Raw genomic sequence first — 14,837 nt, 5'->3', positions numbered from 1 at the left:
CAGAGGGTTGGCATTGGTATATTCCCTTAAGACTCCATCTCCTAGAAACAAACTGGTAGCTAGTTATAGTAGAAGAAACACATTAAGGCCACTCCAAATAAATTCTCTGTTTCCCGTCCACTGCCCGCATCTAGTTACTGTCAGCTCTAAATATTCCGTTATTCCGTATTCTTCCATTATTTTCCGGTTATTGTTACATACTGACAGGATCATGTCAGCTCATGAAGGCTGGTCACTCTGCCACAATACTCACTATTTTTGTGTAGTGACATTCAGCACTACTAATGTTGTAGTCAACATCACTATCATGTAGTGCATGATATTCACTACAAAAGAGTAGAGAAGGTCACTACAAAAGTAGTGAATGTCATTACACACTGAAAAAGTGAGTAGCTATTGTGGCAGAAATTAGTAGCTACTACTAAATTTTTACTGTGCCAAAGTATCTTCAAGTTCAAGTATTCGGTGCACTCTGGGAGCCTTAATGGAGAATTTGTCCGTTGTCTGATAACCCTGACTGACCGCCTAGCTTTCCCACCTTCGCACTGGAGTCTGAGGGTGTGGCCGCTTTAATTTCGCGTGACTTCATAATCGGTCACGTGTCAAAGTGCTTGAGGCGCGTAACAAACTCGTCAATAATTTAAGGCGCTTTTTGATTGATTGATTGATTGATGGATTGGTGAACTGCATTATGGTGTGGTCGCGAAGAATTTTGATATATGGTGCTGCGTTGTGTATACTGTCCGTTTGGGTACTGTGGGTATTTTGCTCCAGTGATGTTTCGTTGCGGACTGTTCACCCCCAGGATTCACACAGTTTGGTCACATTACAGCAGGGAGAATTACAGAAAAACTCTCTACTAGACAGCACAAGTGATTTGATCAGTGAGCCACAACAAAGTGTTGATAAATCAATCGCAAGCCGTGAACTCGATGTATTTCTCGAAACCCTTCGAAGCAAAGGTATACAGAACAATGGTGCTGACTATGACAAACGGTATAAAGTTTTACGCAATTATTCTGAAACTCAAATTGGCAACTTTGTCGCTGATTTTGGGGTACCCAACTTGAATTCTATACCGCTCAACCGGCAATTACTGGTTTGTGCCGGTCTAACATTAGCAAAGCAGTTTGTAAACATAACAAGTGATGGAAATGTGGTTATGCCTAAACACTTTCAGAAATGTAAGAGTATGAGTTTTCAGAAGAATCGTAAAACTGTTGCATTACTCAGCTTCCCTGGATCAGGTAACTCATGGGTGCGACAACTACTAGAGACCACTACTGGAATTTATACTGGTACCTACAAGGATTGTGATATTAGTTATATTGCTAATGGAATGATTGGAGAAGGAGTTTATACGGATAATGTGATTGCTGTTAAGATACATTTTGTAACTAAAGGCGAAGTGCCTTGGTTTCATGGTCATGATGTCATTTATGTTGTTAGAAATCCTTTTAATGCTATTCTTGCTGAATGGAAGCGAATAACCTCATTTCTAAGGAATAAAACTTCTGAAACCCATCTTTCTAATTCTGCTACATTTGGTAAGTATTTTTATTGCATAAATTAAGTAGTTTCTTAGCAATACCGTAATGTGTTATCACAGAGCTTCTTTGTTATAGTTAGATACCACATACCATCATCTTCGTGGGAACCTGGAACCTGTATTCCGCAGAATTAAGGAATAAGCGAAAATCACATTCTAAACTTTTTTTGTTATTGTTATAGCCTCTAGAACATTTTAATATATATTCCTCACCTTGTAGAGAACACAATCGCGATGGTACCAATCCTCGGGACGATCTTTAAATAGGATATGCACAAAGCTATTCACTCCAGAACAATCTAACTAAGCTAAACTATACTGTTAAATGCATAATCGCTAGAAAACTAGAAGTTCTTTTTGCTATACTTGCTCATACCAGCTGTCACACATGAGCAGCTAGTTAGCTCGCTAGCTGGCCAAATAGTTTAGGACAAAACAATCCACCCCCTAGGTAGCTACCTTGCATACATGGAATAATCTGACCTTTCTTATAACTCTGTTACCATTGCCTAAAGTGTTTCAAATAAATTTGGAGGATAATACTGCTTTCAGCTCCTAACATCAGAGCTCCAACCTCAGCCCTAACACTTCGTATATAACTCTAATAAATTTGGACAGTTACTTGTGTGTGACAGCTAGTATGAGCAAGTATAGCACAAAGAACTTCTAGTTTTCTAGCGATTGTTGAGTGAAGTGTATTTGATGGTAGTTTAGCTCAGTTAGATTGTTCTAGAGTGAATAGCTTTGTACATATCTTATTTAAAGATCACCCTGAGGATCGGTGCCATCGTGATTCTGTTTTCTACGAGGTGAGGAATGTATATTAAACGTTATAGAGGTTATAAAGAATAGCAAAAAGTTTAGAATGTGATTTTCGCTTATTCCGTAATCCCACTATTCCGTTATTCCGCGGAATACAGCTTCCCCATCTTCGTATTTGTGGAGTGGGAGGTGTTAGAATGAGAAATCAATACAGAGCCAAAGTTTCTATTTGTATGATTCTAGCACCTTCTATGAAGCATTGAAGTTGCAGTTATTGGTGTCTAGCTGTCTTAGAAAATGGTCGGCCAGCAGTAAAACAGACATAACTACGCCTTGCGCGACTGCTTTGCCAAGTCATTGAAGAGTTTACATGGTAAACTGTACTAGAACATTTACATGTCTTCTGAAGAGCCAGATATTTAACTGTGGTAGACTGGTGATACACACTTTAGCGGCATCAATAACTATTGTGTAAGAGAAACATGTCAAATTTTTTTTTGTGTGTTGGTGAACCAGATGAGTATCCTCATAAGTAGACCATGAGTGGATCGATTCACCCTGCTCGTGTAGAAGAAGTGAAAGTGGAGTCATGTAGCTAGATAGCAGCATTATAATCTTGGAAACAAAGTCCATTATCTAGGGAAGTCAGAAACCAACACCTGCACTGTAGTTAACTCACCAGTATAGTGGGATGAAGAGCACTATAGCCATGTGGCAGGTTGTTTATAGGATAAAATTTTTAATGACTGATCACAAAATCTGAGGGGTAAAATATTAGTACCAACAGCCTAAGTATAATAATTAGATGAATGAAAATGTCAAAAGGTTTGATTTTTTATTCATCTAGATTGTGTACTTTTTTTAAAATTCAGTAATGGACTTCCTTTATTGACAATGGTGATTGTTGTAAATAGAGCAATTCACATTAGTGTCTTTAATAGCTGTTAAATTCAGTACAAGCTTGTTGTTATCATACACACTTGACTGCGTAATTAGAGTATTTACATGACTGCTCTTGGCTGTGCACGAGGCTATACGTACATCACATATTTAGGACTGGGTAGTTGTAGTCTCAGGACTCTTAGTCATTGTCGTCACATTAGCATCCTCATGCAGTGCTCATGAAAACACGCAAGATGCTATGTATATTGAGCTAGCTATGGAGCCACCTGTCACAAGTCTTGAAACTCTGATAAGCAGTTATAGGACAGTCATAGAACAGTCAGTGGTTGTGCATTTAAGATTCTACACTATAAGGAACACATGTAGTTTTACCAGAGGTGGATTATGTACTGAGTACATGAGTGACAATTAAAGCTGGGGCGTGGCAGCTATTTTAATTGCGAGTCTTTATCCCTCACAGTAAGGGATGATGACTCACAATGGAGACGGCTGCCACACCCCTTAATTAGCAAGTGTTTTAAATTGATTTGCATTCGAGTGGCAGCAACTGTACAAATGTAAGCATTGTTCACTGGTTCTTGTAATGTCGAGAACAATGTTTGGATTTTTGTGAACTCTTGTGGGACAATGGACCTCACGACAATCAAAGGGAATGCTTGTAAATACCCATGATGCCTGTCATGATACTTTGATACCCATCCTTTCAACACAATCTGCTCATGTGATTGCTAAAAATAATTAGTGGATAAAACTTTGGTGATTGTAATGCTATTTGCCAAATTCACCAAAGTTTTTTTACTATACGGTACTTGGGCAGAGTTTGTTTGTTATGTTCACTGGGTATACCAGTGAAGAAATCTATGCTGTGGACATGTATGCATGGATATGGCTTTCCACAAATAATATGTGGCACTCACGAATAAATTATTCACACACCACATCATATACAGCTAAGTCTGTAGAATAGCTAACCAGTGATATCAAGAGTTAATTTTTTATACAAGTACACAAACTTTTTTGGAATTTTCAACTAGAGTAGGGACCATAGCACATTGACGAAAAGTACTGAAACAAGCTGGAGTAGTGCATGATATTAAATCATAGTAAAACAATAAGAGGTGTTATAGCCCTACTGTTCATTTCTGTTATGGTATCTTGATTCTTATTGTTTCACTGTGGTTTAATGTCATGCACTACTCCAGCTTATTTCAGTACTTTTTATCGATGTGCTATGGTCCCTACTCTAGTTGAAAATTCCTAAATTTATTTGTGTACTAGTTTGTTAACATTTTTTGCAAATAGTTATTGTGAATGGTAAACCCAGGCGTACAGCATCAAAAGAAAGAAATGGTGCTGCGCGCCCAAGTTATATCGATTATCACCTGAAAAGTGAAGTATCCATTACACTTCGTTGTCAGCTCGTTACATGGCAGTACAAATCAAGAACTGTTCGAAAAGCACCTCTGCAATCAAAGTAGCCACTATGAAATATATTGATGATTTCCGCCATCACGTGCTACCGCCAAATTGACACTTTTCGCTAGATGAATGGGACACAAAGGAGGACACTGGTAAGTCTATGAAGAATGCATTGTACGTACTGCTGTGCCAAAAGGCACCTCGTGGGCCAAAGTGGCGTCGAACAGTGAAAAATCAAGTCTGTAGTCTTAGCCGTTGTTGAGTTACACTTGTCTGAAAGCATCAGTCAGTCAGTAGAAAATTCTGTTAAATAATTTAAAAGAAAAAAATCCGTAGCAACTTGTTGAAAACATTTTGGGTTGATCTGAAAGCTTGTTTGGGCTTAGTTTTGCCTAACCAATACTGCTTCATCGTCATCTGGGGAAAGTGAGGCTGGTTTTTGGGTGATGTTTTTTATGGGCCACGCCTACTTCTTTGTGGTCCCTAGTACTATCGTACTGTATGATATTATGAACTCTTGGTAATATATTCCCCACTCACAAATAGTTTTAATCAAGACACACGATAGTGTGTTGTGCGGCCAAGAAAGCTGGCAACCACACCATGAGTATATTAACAGGAAGAAAGAAAACAGCCTTTTCATGCATGCATAGCTCCATGTCCCCTTCTCCAAAACACACCATTTTTGCATTATAGCTGTCCCCCAGGTAGGGTACGCCACACAGCAAATTTGATTAAATTTGCAGCAGCCATTTGCGAGATATGGGCGTTCAAAATTTTGTTTTAATTTCTTCATTTTTTTCTTTTTATGCCGTATGGGGGGCTACGGGGGCTTCAATTTCTTTTCACACACTTTGCAAAAATTGCTATAAAATGCAAATGTGTAATTTGATTTCCTTGATCTTTGGCACAAATGAAGAGCGTGTAACGATACCAAGTTTGTTCTGAATATTCAAGGAGTTATGAGTGTTTATTCACGTAAAAAAAGATCAAGCTTCTGTCACAGCTACAGGGTAAACCGAGTAAAGAAATAACTTGAAAACTGGTGTGTAGATAGGCTGATCATTGTAGCAGTGCCTTTTGATAGTTTGAATAGCAATAGAGTTACAAAAACGAAGTTAAAAAGCAAAAAATCAAGTAAGTGTAAAATCGTGGGATCGAGATACTCTAATAGAGCAGCCACCGCGGGATAAAAAAGGTGTGCAAAAAAAAATTACCAGAGTTCAAATCAGGGACCTCCATACCTAACACCTGCATCCTTAACCACTGAACCACTGCTACCTTGACTGATCACCTCACTTAATTTCTAATTTATAAAATGAAGTTGAAGTCTGCTTATAATCAAACGTTTGTAATTTCATAGATCTACCAATAGAAGTACTAGATTGTTCTAGAACATTCTATGTATGTTCTATTAGAAGTCCTCAAAAAAATGTGCACTCTATTAGAGTATTACAATAATATTGAATTAAATCATGCAATGAAATACATTTATAAGTCTGTCTTCAATAATCATCACTGTATCTACATAGAAAAGAAGAAATGTGAGTAAAAACAAACCTCAAAGTCAGCCATAGGCTGGTTTTGGGGCCTTATAAAGTACAAAAAGAAGTGAAATCCACATCAAAACAGCTGAGCTATGAAAAAATGGTGCGGCCTTAAAAAGCTTGGGTGAAATCAAAAGTGGCAGCCAAGAAATGGCTGCAATGATGTTAATGCTAAAAAAAATAATAATGGCTGTGTGCATTGTTAAAATTTATTAGCATTGACATCATTACGGCCATTTCTTGGCTGCCACTTTTGATTTCACAACTTTTTTCACCCAAGCTTTTTAAGGCCGCACCATTTTTTCATAGCTTGGCTGTTTTGTGTGTGGATTTTAATTAACAAGACTAAACACTGACTGACTCCACCCAACTTTAGGCTTTGTGTGGAAAAGAAATTGCCTATAGACACTATACTCATAGCAATGAATAATTTCTGGTATCAGCACTATCACTTCGTTTTGTCTCTGTGTGTATGGCTTCTCATAGTAAATCAGGATTGTGGGCTTACGGGATGAAGTATACTCACCATTAGGGCTGGGAGATTATATCGATTATGGGATTAATCGTGATTGTGTCTGAACATCATGATGTTGATATGTATTATATGAACATCATGATGTTATGACATCACATGTAAATAAATTCAGAATGGTGAAACATACTATTGTGGAAGAGCTTGATCTGGAAAACAAGCCTTCTGAGACAGTTCATTGTGTGAATAAATCTTCCACTAAAAAAGCTTACCTGTTACAAACCATTGAATTTCTAAGGACACTATTATTCAGTTTACTGTTTGTATTGAACTATAACTGGTCTGATCGGTTGCACACAATTTCACCTTGTTTTGTAATTTATACGAAGTTGTGCATATACGATAGTTTGATGCATAACATCGTAATTGTTATCATAATCGTGATATGTTGCATTCTACAATCGTGAAGGTAGCAAAATTTCATAATTGCTCAGCCCTACTCACCATGCAGAGATGCTATGCATGATCTACGTGTAAGTGCTGCTGCAGCCTTAAATAATGCTACAGCACAGCCCTAGGAGCTCACACAATGGAATCCTGTAATTTTACCATTATACAGCTTCTTTAGTACATGGAACTGCTGCCTGAAATGGTGAAGAGAACTTCAAAAATTTATCGAGGTGTATGGTTGGTGATTTGTGAAATACAGACGTATTAATAAGATGTGGCCAGTAAGGATGGCTACAATATAGTATTTAGCACGAAAAGGTGGATAACTTGCTGTACATGAGTGAAACCAAAACATAACATGAAGATGAACAAATTGGTAAATTTCAGTTCTGTCCCAAATACACATATTGTTTCCTTTTCACTTGATACTTACTAGTGGATATATACTCATTGCAAATAACCACCAGAGGGTTGGAGGATACTTTCCAAGGTGGCTTTTAGGTGTGCATTTATTTATACTTTTTACAAAAAACATGGGTGATCCCTTTATGAACCCACTATTGTGGTTCGTGATAATGTTGCGGCAAAGGATGCTTTGGTCACTTGGGCAAATAGTTGCTCACTGTTGAAGGAGCATGTTCGTTGTTGACTGGACAACTACTTTAGCACAACTCAAGCACAACTGATAAAGGTACAAGATATTTATATCCCATTGTGTGGCACTAAGAGTAAATATTACTCTTGGTGGCACACAAAGTGCTGTCCTGGGTGGTAACTGTCCTACTTATCGCCCTAATGTGTGGACTGTCACTTACAGCATGTGGAGCAAACCTCATAACCAATCATATTGTGCAAGTAAAGAGAAGTAGACTTAGCAGAATATGTATACATTACATAATGTTTAGTAAACTACAGTGACCATGGTGCGTGTTTACTAATGGGTACACTTGGTATTGGTTATCACCCACATCCTCAGCTTTGCCTCAGACACCGGTGATAACTGTAATATTGCCATCCCCTTCATACTGGGATATAACATATTAACTCTTTGGCCCCAAAGTTAATTTAACAAGTGTTGCAAATGTCACTATAGTGGCTCTCACAACATGCATGCATTCAAAAGGCACCTATCTCGTACATGGAATATGCTATGAGTAAACGGTTTGGCTAAGGCTCAAATGAATAGTGGTTTACTGTATTCGAATATTCGCTCAGCTCTAATGAAATTAGTCGAATAATTGGTGTAAGGCCAATGAAACTTGATTAGCAGTTTCGCGTCATCGCCCGCATGCTTTTGATACACCCGCATGGGGTTTCATTATTGGAATTTCAGATTGAAATACTCTAATAGAGCAGTCACTTTTACTCTAATAAAGCAATCAGCTATACTCTAATGGAAAAATCATTTGTTATATGGATTAGTAATGTACTTTAGCTATTTGATGCAAGAGTAATCAATGTAGATCTCACTTTTTTGGCAGAAATCTTCATGTTTGGGATGTGTGTTGTGCTTTTGGAAAATAATGAATAATAACCGCCCGCCCTCATCAAATTTTCAAAAATCTGAGCGAGAAACTGGTAATCAAGTTTCATTGGCCTAAGGTTTCATTGCAATTCAGTAATTAAGGTGGCCACTACCAAGAAACCTACAAATAACCACAAACAGCTTTGTGGCTTCGTATGAATAACTTTACTAAGAAAGAGATACCATAATTCCCTTTCTGAAAGGATTATCACAGCGATACTGTGATAGAAAGTGATTGTAACAAAGTAGAAGTACCTGGAGTAAGCCACAAATCCGTACGAAGTCTTGCGCTTACCGTGGAAATAGTACATCTTCACCAATTAGTGGCTGCCTAATTCTATTACTAGTAGTAATTCTATTACTACTCTTCGCTTTATCGCCATAGTCCTTTCCTTTTCGTTACTTTCATTAGCATCGATCATGTGTCACCATATAAATGATCACGTGCGAATAATCGTTTGTTAATTTTATTATTCGGCTACAAAGCAAACGAATATTAATCCGAATATTTGGCTAATCGTTTGAGCCTTAGGTTTGGCCCACGTTACTCTGCAAGTAACAGCCATTTTCTTAAGGTTGATCTGAACATTGTAACATAATCGAGAGTAATATAAGGCGAATTTGAAGTTTCATTTTAAAAAACTAAAGTCACTATAGAAGTTATCCATTTGACATCACACTAAATATGTTCCGTATAATTACAGGTTATCTTTGTGAATACGTGAAGCAAGAGTGAGTTACAAGCCGAAGAACGCTAGTGAAAATAAGAAAGCTGTGGTCCTCTACGCATTGTGCTGTACTTTTCTCGAGTACACTGTTCTCTTTCACTCTGTAGCTTCAGTCTCTCAACTTGTGTGCGTGCGCCCACTGCACTTATAATTAGTCACCAATCAATACAAATCACCGAGTCATTTGAATGATGGTATAGTATAGTTCGACACTCTCCCTACGCCATTATAAACTTTTGGTGATATTTAATGATCTTAGTGATGTAAAAGGATGTGTGTACTGAGTTCATTATCGATCTGCTGAAAGTGAATGGTGTTATAACTTCTGTTAATTTTGCTACAGTGTACTAAACAACAACAACAATACTTAACAATAATTCACAAAATGCAAATGCAAACGTTAGCACCCATAACCTCTACAGCTCACTATACAACAAAAGAAATCCCTTGAGGGGAATTGTTCTATACAATGCCCCCCCTGTACTTTTGTTATCATAGTGACATTTAATTTAGGATTTAATGTAAGAATTTAATTACACAGATGGAAAACCCCAATTTTACTCTCTATCGAAGTTGCAAAACTGTGTCATTTTATGTGTTGAAGTGCACTGATAGAAATCGTCCTGGACTAAGTCCTTAACTGCTTGTTTTACAGCATCTGAATGTGTATACTTTAGCAGCCAAGTAAGACTCTTTTCCTATGTCACTGCACAAACCCATATACATCACTCAAATATATATATATGTACTCTTCATCAGTGTTGGGACAGTTACTTCATAAAAGTAACTAGTTACAGGTACATACATATTACATATTATTTGCAACAGAGCTATTTAGTTACAGTTACATATTACCCATAAAATAAAGTAACTATAATAATATTACATAATATATTACTTTGTGTCCACAGTCTTAAGCTGTCACGTGTGAAACTGCCACCTTATCATGTGACATGATTGCGTTGTTGGGCAATGTGTAAATCTTGGTTATAAGTAAGAAGCTGGTGAATAAGCTTCATTCAGTAGGCTTCATTACTTCATTGTGGCTAGGCGTATCACTAACGAGATTAGTAACTTCGTTACTTGTAATAATATTATGTAATGTTAGATTGGTTACAGTAACTATATTACTTAGGTAACACGTTACATTTGTAAGTAAAGTAACTTGAGTTATATTACCTGTTTTTATAGCATATTTCGTTATATTACTTAGTTACCACAAAAGTAATAATCATTACATAATGCGTTACATAAGTAACGCATTATCCCGAACACTGCTCTTCATCAAGTAATCCGACAAATTAAAATTACATAAACTAAAGTACGAGAAAGGTTATGATGCCTTGTTTAAAGGACGGTGTAATTTTGAAATGGGCAAAACCTATACCTATGTTGAATCCAGGAATACGCTTTGACATGCTACACAATTCTAATTAAAAATCACCATACAATATAGAGGCTTTCTGGACTTTCAATTATTATGTAGTTACCATTTAAGTGTCTTTGTGGTCTAAGAGTTGAAAGGCAAGTTGTAATATGTATGTAACTATAGTAACTGCTGGTTGTTAATATTTTAAACTTTTAACTACAGGATTACCAACAAGCACTACCCTTGCATTAGTTGTACCAGTTGTCCAGCCTGCACATATATGTCTGGCACCACTTTTAATGTTGGGATGAAGTGTATAGAATGTAGTGAACACAGAATGTGTAGGAAAATGAGAGGAGTCACAGTAACAAAAAGTGCAAAGACATTTAAATTTACTTTCACCATAAAATTGCTGGTATATGACTGGACCACTTTTTGGGGTACAGTAGCATAATGACAGGGCTGGTCACTTGGAACAACATTCATACTACTTATATTCTAAATCATCAGTGTTGAGAGGATGGCCGCCAGCATACTTCAAAAGTTAACACCATATACAATGAATCATGCTCTCAGATGTATCTGATTGTTTATTAGATCAGAGTAGCTGACTGCTCTTTTATAGTGCCTTGAACTTAAAAGAGTAGAGAGGCTAAAGTCCTTCTATAAGGAATTTTATAAGGAGTCCTATAAGGTGTTCCTAATTTTTCACACTTGTTGGTCATCATTTTGTAACACAATTCATCATCAGTTAATCATATAACAGCCAAACATGCACTCATATTCTGATCACTACAGCCATTTCACTAGGAAATAACTTAATGGAATTGAGGATGGGGGGATAGTTTTGAGAGTAAACAGGGCAATGGTGTCAAGATCTGTGTGCTTATCACACCACAGGATCAAGGAAGGCATGGGGGTATGTCCACCAGGAAAGTTTTTTGTATTTTTGACTCTCTTACATTGCTTCTGGTCATTCTCAGGTGACCAGAAAATCTCACTGTTTCTGATACTTTCTGATGTACTTTCATTTAAACTATTGTCCCCTGCACTCCTGACCCCATCTAAATGAATGTGTGTGTTTCCTGTTTCACTACCCTACACTTGGAGAACAATACGTAAACTTACCTTATATGTACAGATTTTTGTGGTACATAATTTTTAATAATTTTATAGTATTAATTTGAGGATCACTTGTTTTCCACTTAGATTACCTATTATATAGCAATTTGCCAATCCTGATAATCATTAATTTTCGAGGATGAAAATTATCCATGAAATCCACAAAAATTATGTCCCTCAAAAATTTGTACGTATACAGCACTTTGATTGTTGGATGTGTAGTGCAAAAATTCCATTTTATTTTTACATAATAAGCAATACCAAGAACTCATCAAATCCTATATGGACAAGGGAGTATGTTAACTCAGTAAACAGAGAAATTCAAACATGGCTGCCTTGTACTATAATAAGTAACTTTAAAAAAATTCCTAATGAGGATGTTATGTGGAGGCGCATGCTTGAGTATGTCATGCATCTGCTGTAATGAAGCGAAGCTATGGAAATGAAGTTCAATAGCACGATGGAGGAACAGTAGCACAGGCTTAGCAGAGCAGTCTTTCTCTAGTCTGTGTATTGTACGCATTGAATCCTATGGAAAAGGGAGCGTGTAACTCCATACTGTACACTACCAATACTACGGGCAAATTCAAGCATGACATCCAGTGTTAACGCATACACTGAATGGGCTTGTTACTTCATTGTCTTGTTTGAAGGTAGCAAAACTGCTTCAATAGGACGATCGTCTAGTCAAAGGTAAGTTTGGAATAGTCAAGTGGAGTAACTTTGCATGATTAGCGACTGTACCCAGCAAATTGATATTTTCACACGAAAGGAAATGCAACACAAAGTTACATACCATATTGCCTGGAATTGTGGCCTAGGCAAAACTATGAGTACTTGAACCTAGCATTTATTGTGGTTACGATGCTATTTACAGTACCATGGTGACTATGTGAGATCAGGTGTTATTAACTGGCCATATTTTGAGACAATACAGTAAGAAGTGTTTTCTATTTGACATGTTTGCAAATACAAGTATCAACTCTGTGATAGAATTTTCAGCCAGTCAGTCCAGTACTTTTGCCAGTCTGCCTGTCAGTAAATATATTTGTCTGTTCATAATAAGCTTTGTGTGAACTAATCATTTAAATCTCAATCAGTGGTAGTTAATAGTCTGCAGCTATACGCTCTAATATATTGACATGTAACACCTTTTCATTGATGTTTCTTTCCAATAGGTAAAGATTGGACTGAAATGGTGGACGGTTATTCCAAAAGATGGCGAGCTGAGGTTGAACAGTTCTTAGGTTCAGTGAAGACTCCAGTATTAGTAGTAAAATATGAGAACTTGCTCACTGATTTACATACTGAATTGAAAAGGATGATGGAATTTTTGAACTTTCCCTACACAGAAGATGACTTACAGTGTACCATCAAATCTACAATTGAAGGTTTTCACAGAAAACACAAAGGAAAAGTTACTGATCCATATACTCCAGAGTTAAGATATATTGTATCAACACAAATTCAATTGGCTAATAAAATATTACGTTTATATAACATCAGTTACTGAGTATGTCATATAGTTGTTGTCTGTACCTGCAAGAGTTAATATTTGTTTTGCTTTTTTTACCAAAATTTATTATTGCAATAATACCGCATAGATATATTTTAAAGGAAATTATTCAGTAACAAAATTTATAGACTACTTTTATCAGGAACCAACTCATTAATGCTGCAAGGTGCCTTGTGGATCCTATTTTTATTACTACTATAGTAAACTTAAAATGAAACGGTGGAATATCTGGCAGTTGATTGAACCTTGAAACATCATGCTAGAAATGATTTTTGCATACCGAGTGTTTTATTAGAGGAACTTATGCACGTACACCTTCAAAGTTTTGTATTTCTCAGTTGTCTCCAGGGAGTTGTGGTTCCCTGTAGCTAGTGTAAAGAAATGATGTGATAGGGAAAGTGTCTAACTAATCGAGCATGTCAAGCCAGATTTCTAAGTGGTCAAAAATCAGAACAAGGTGTTGTCAGCTTATCTGTGTAAGGTATAATGTATTAATATTACCTTGTTATGTTTGTGTAATGATGAAATTAATCTGACAAATCTATCAACTATAATTCTTCAACCTTTAAGTGCATTTCGGTCTTTGATTTTCATTGAGCAAATAATTCTGTCAAATTAAAGTATATATTTATTTATAATTCCTCTGTCAGAATTGACAATTCTGTATCTGTTGTATGGTAATGTATTTTCCAGTGTGCATGGTGCCCCGTGGGTGGAGTTCTTAATTGAGTTCAGTTGGTGACTCTATTTAGCTGCCAGCATCATTTTGACTATACAAGATACTTTGATATCACAAAACTTTAACCCAGCTATGTAAGTGTTTTGAAGCGTGGCTATTATAAGTATCTTAAGATTCTGCAAATTAAGGACACAATTGTAATAGAAAAAACATCTATGATCATATTATGTGACTGAATAGAGAATTTGGATGTGTGTGGAAGAACCTTTTCACAATTTCATTCACAATTCCATTCACATTACAAGGACAATGATTTTAGTCCCAGACCCTATACTTTTTACTTCTGAGCAAGATAACTAAATCTCTGTATGTGTTTCATAGCTATACCGTACAATATTTAGGTGACTGATCCAAATGGAATGTACATAGACAGACTGACAGATGGCTTTTCATAGATAAAAGAGACTAGATATTTATGGAGTGTGATTTATTAAGTCCTATTATAGTCACAATGGCAGCTTTAATTAATTAATACATCAATTTAGTCAACTGAAAAAATCTGCTAACTAGCTAATTTTTGTTATGATTTTTGGGAGCTACAGTATATTATGAGGTAATAAATACCTAGGTCTTCCAAGTCATGTCATTATGATATTGATATTTTGAAATGCACACGATCTATTGCAGTGGTGATCATGCCATGCACTGAGGCCTACCATGTCTGATAGTCATGTCACTGCTTAATAAGCCACTGGGCCTGTGAAAATTGGCCATAATAAAATTCACCTAATTAATG

The 14,837-nt window shown here is 36.6% G+C and overlaps 1 protein-coding gene across 1 annotated transcript; it reads left to right on the top strand.

The window, feature by feature from the left end:
* Positions 1 to 679: 679 nt before the first annotated feature.
* Positions 680 to 13,451, top strand: LOC136254211 (WSCD family member GA21586-like). Its single transcript, XM_066046881.1, has 2 exons — positions 680 to 1,547; positions 13,025 to 13,451. Exons 1-2 carry the CDS (start codon positions 692 to 694, stop codon positions 13,357 to 13,359), a joined length of 1,191 nt encoding a protein of 396 aa, XP_065902953.1. The 5' UTR covers positions 680 to 691; the 3' UTR covers positions 13,360 to 13,451.
* Positions 13,452 to 14,837: the final 1,386 nt, after the last annotated feature.

This window comes from Dysidea avara, chromosome 4, assembly GCF_963678975.1.
Source record: "Dysidea avara chromosome 4, odDysAvar1.4, whole genome shotgun sequence".
Classification (NCBI taxonomy): Eukaryota; Metazoa; Porifera; class Demospongiae; order Dictyoceratida; family Dysideidae; genus Dysidea; species Dysidea avara.
The sequence above is the reverse complement of the archived record's forward strand: the minus strand, read 5'-3'. Positions and strand labels throughout refer to the sequence as shown.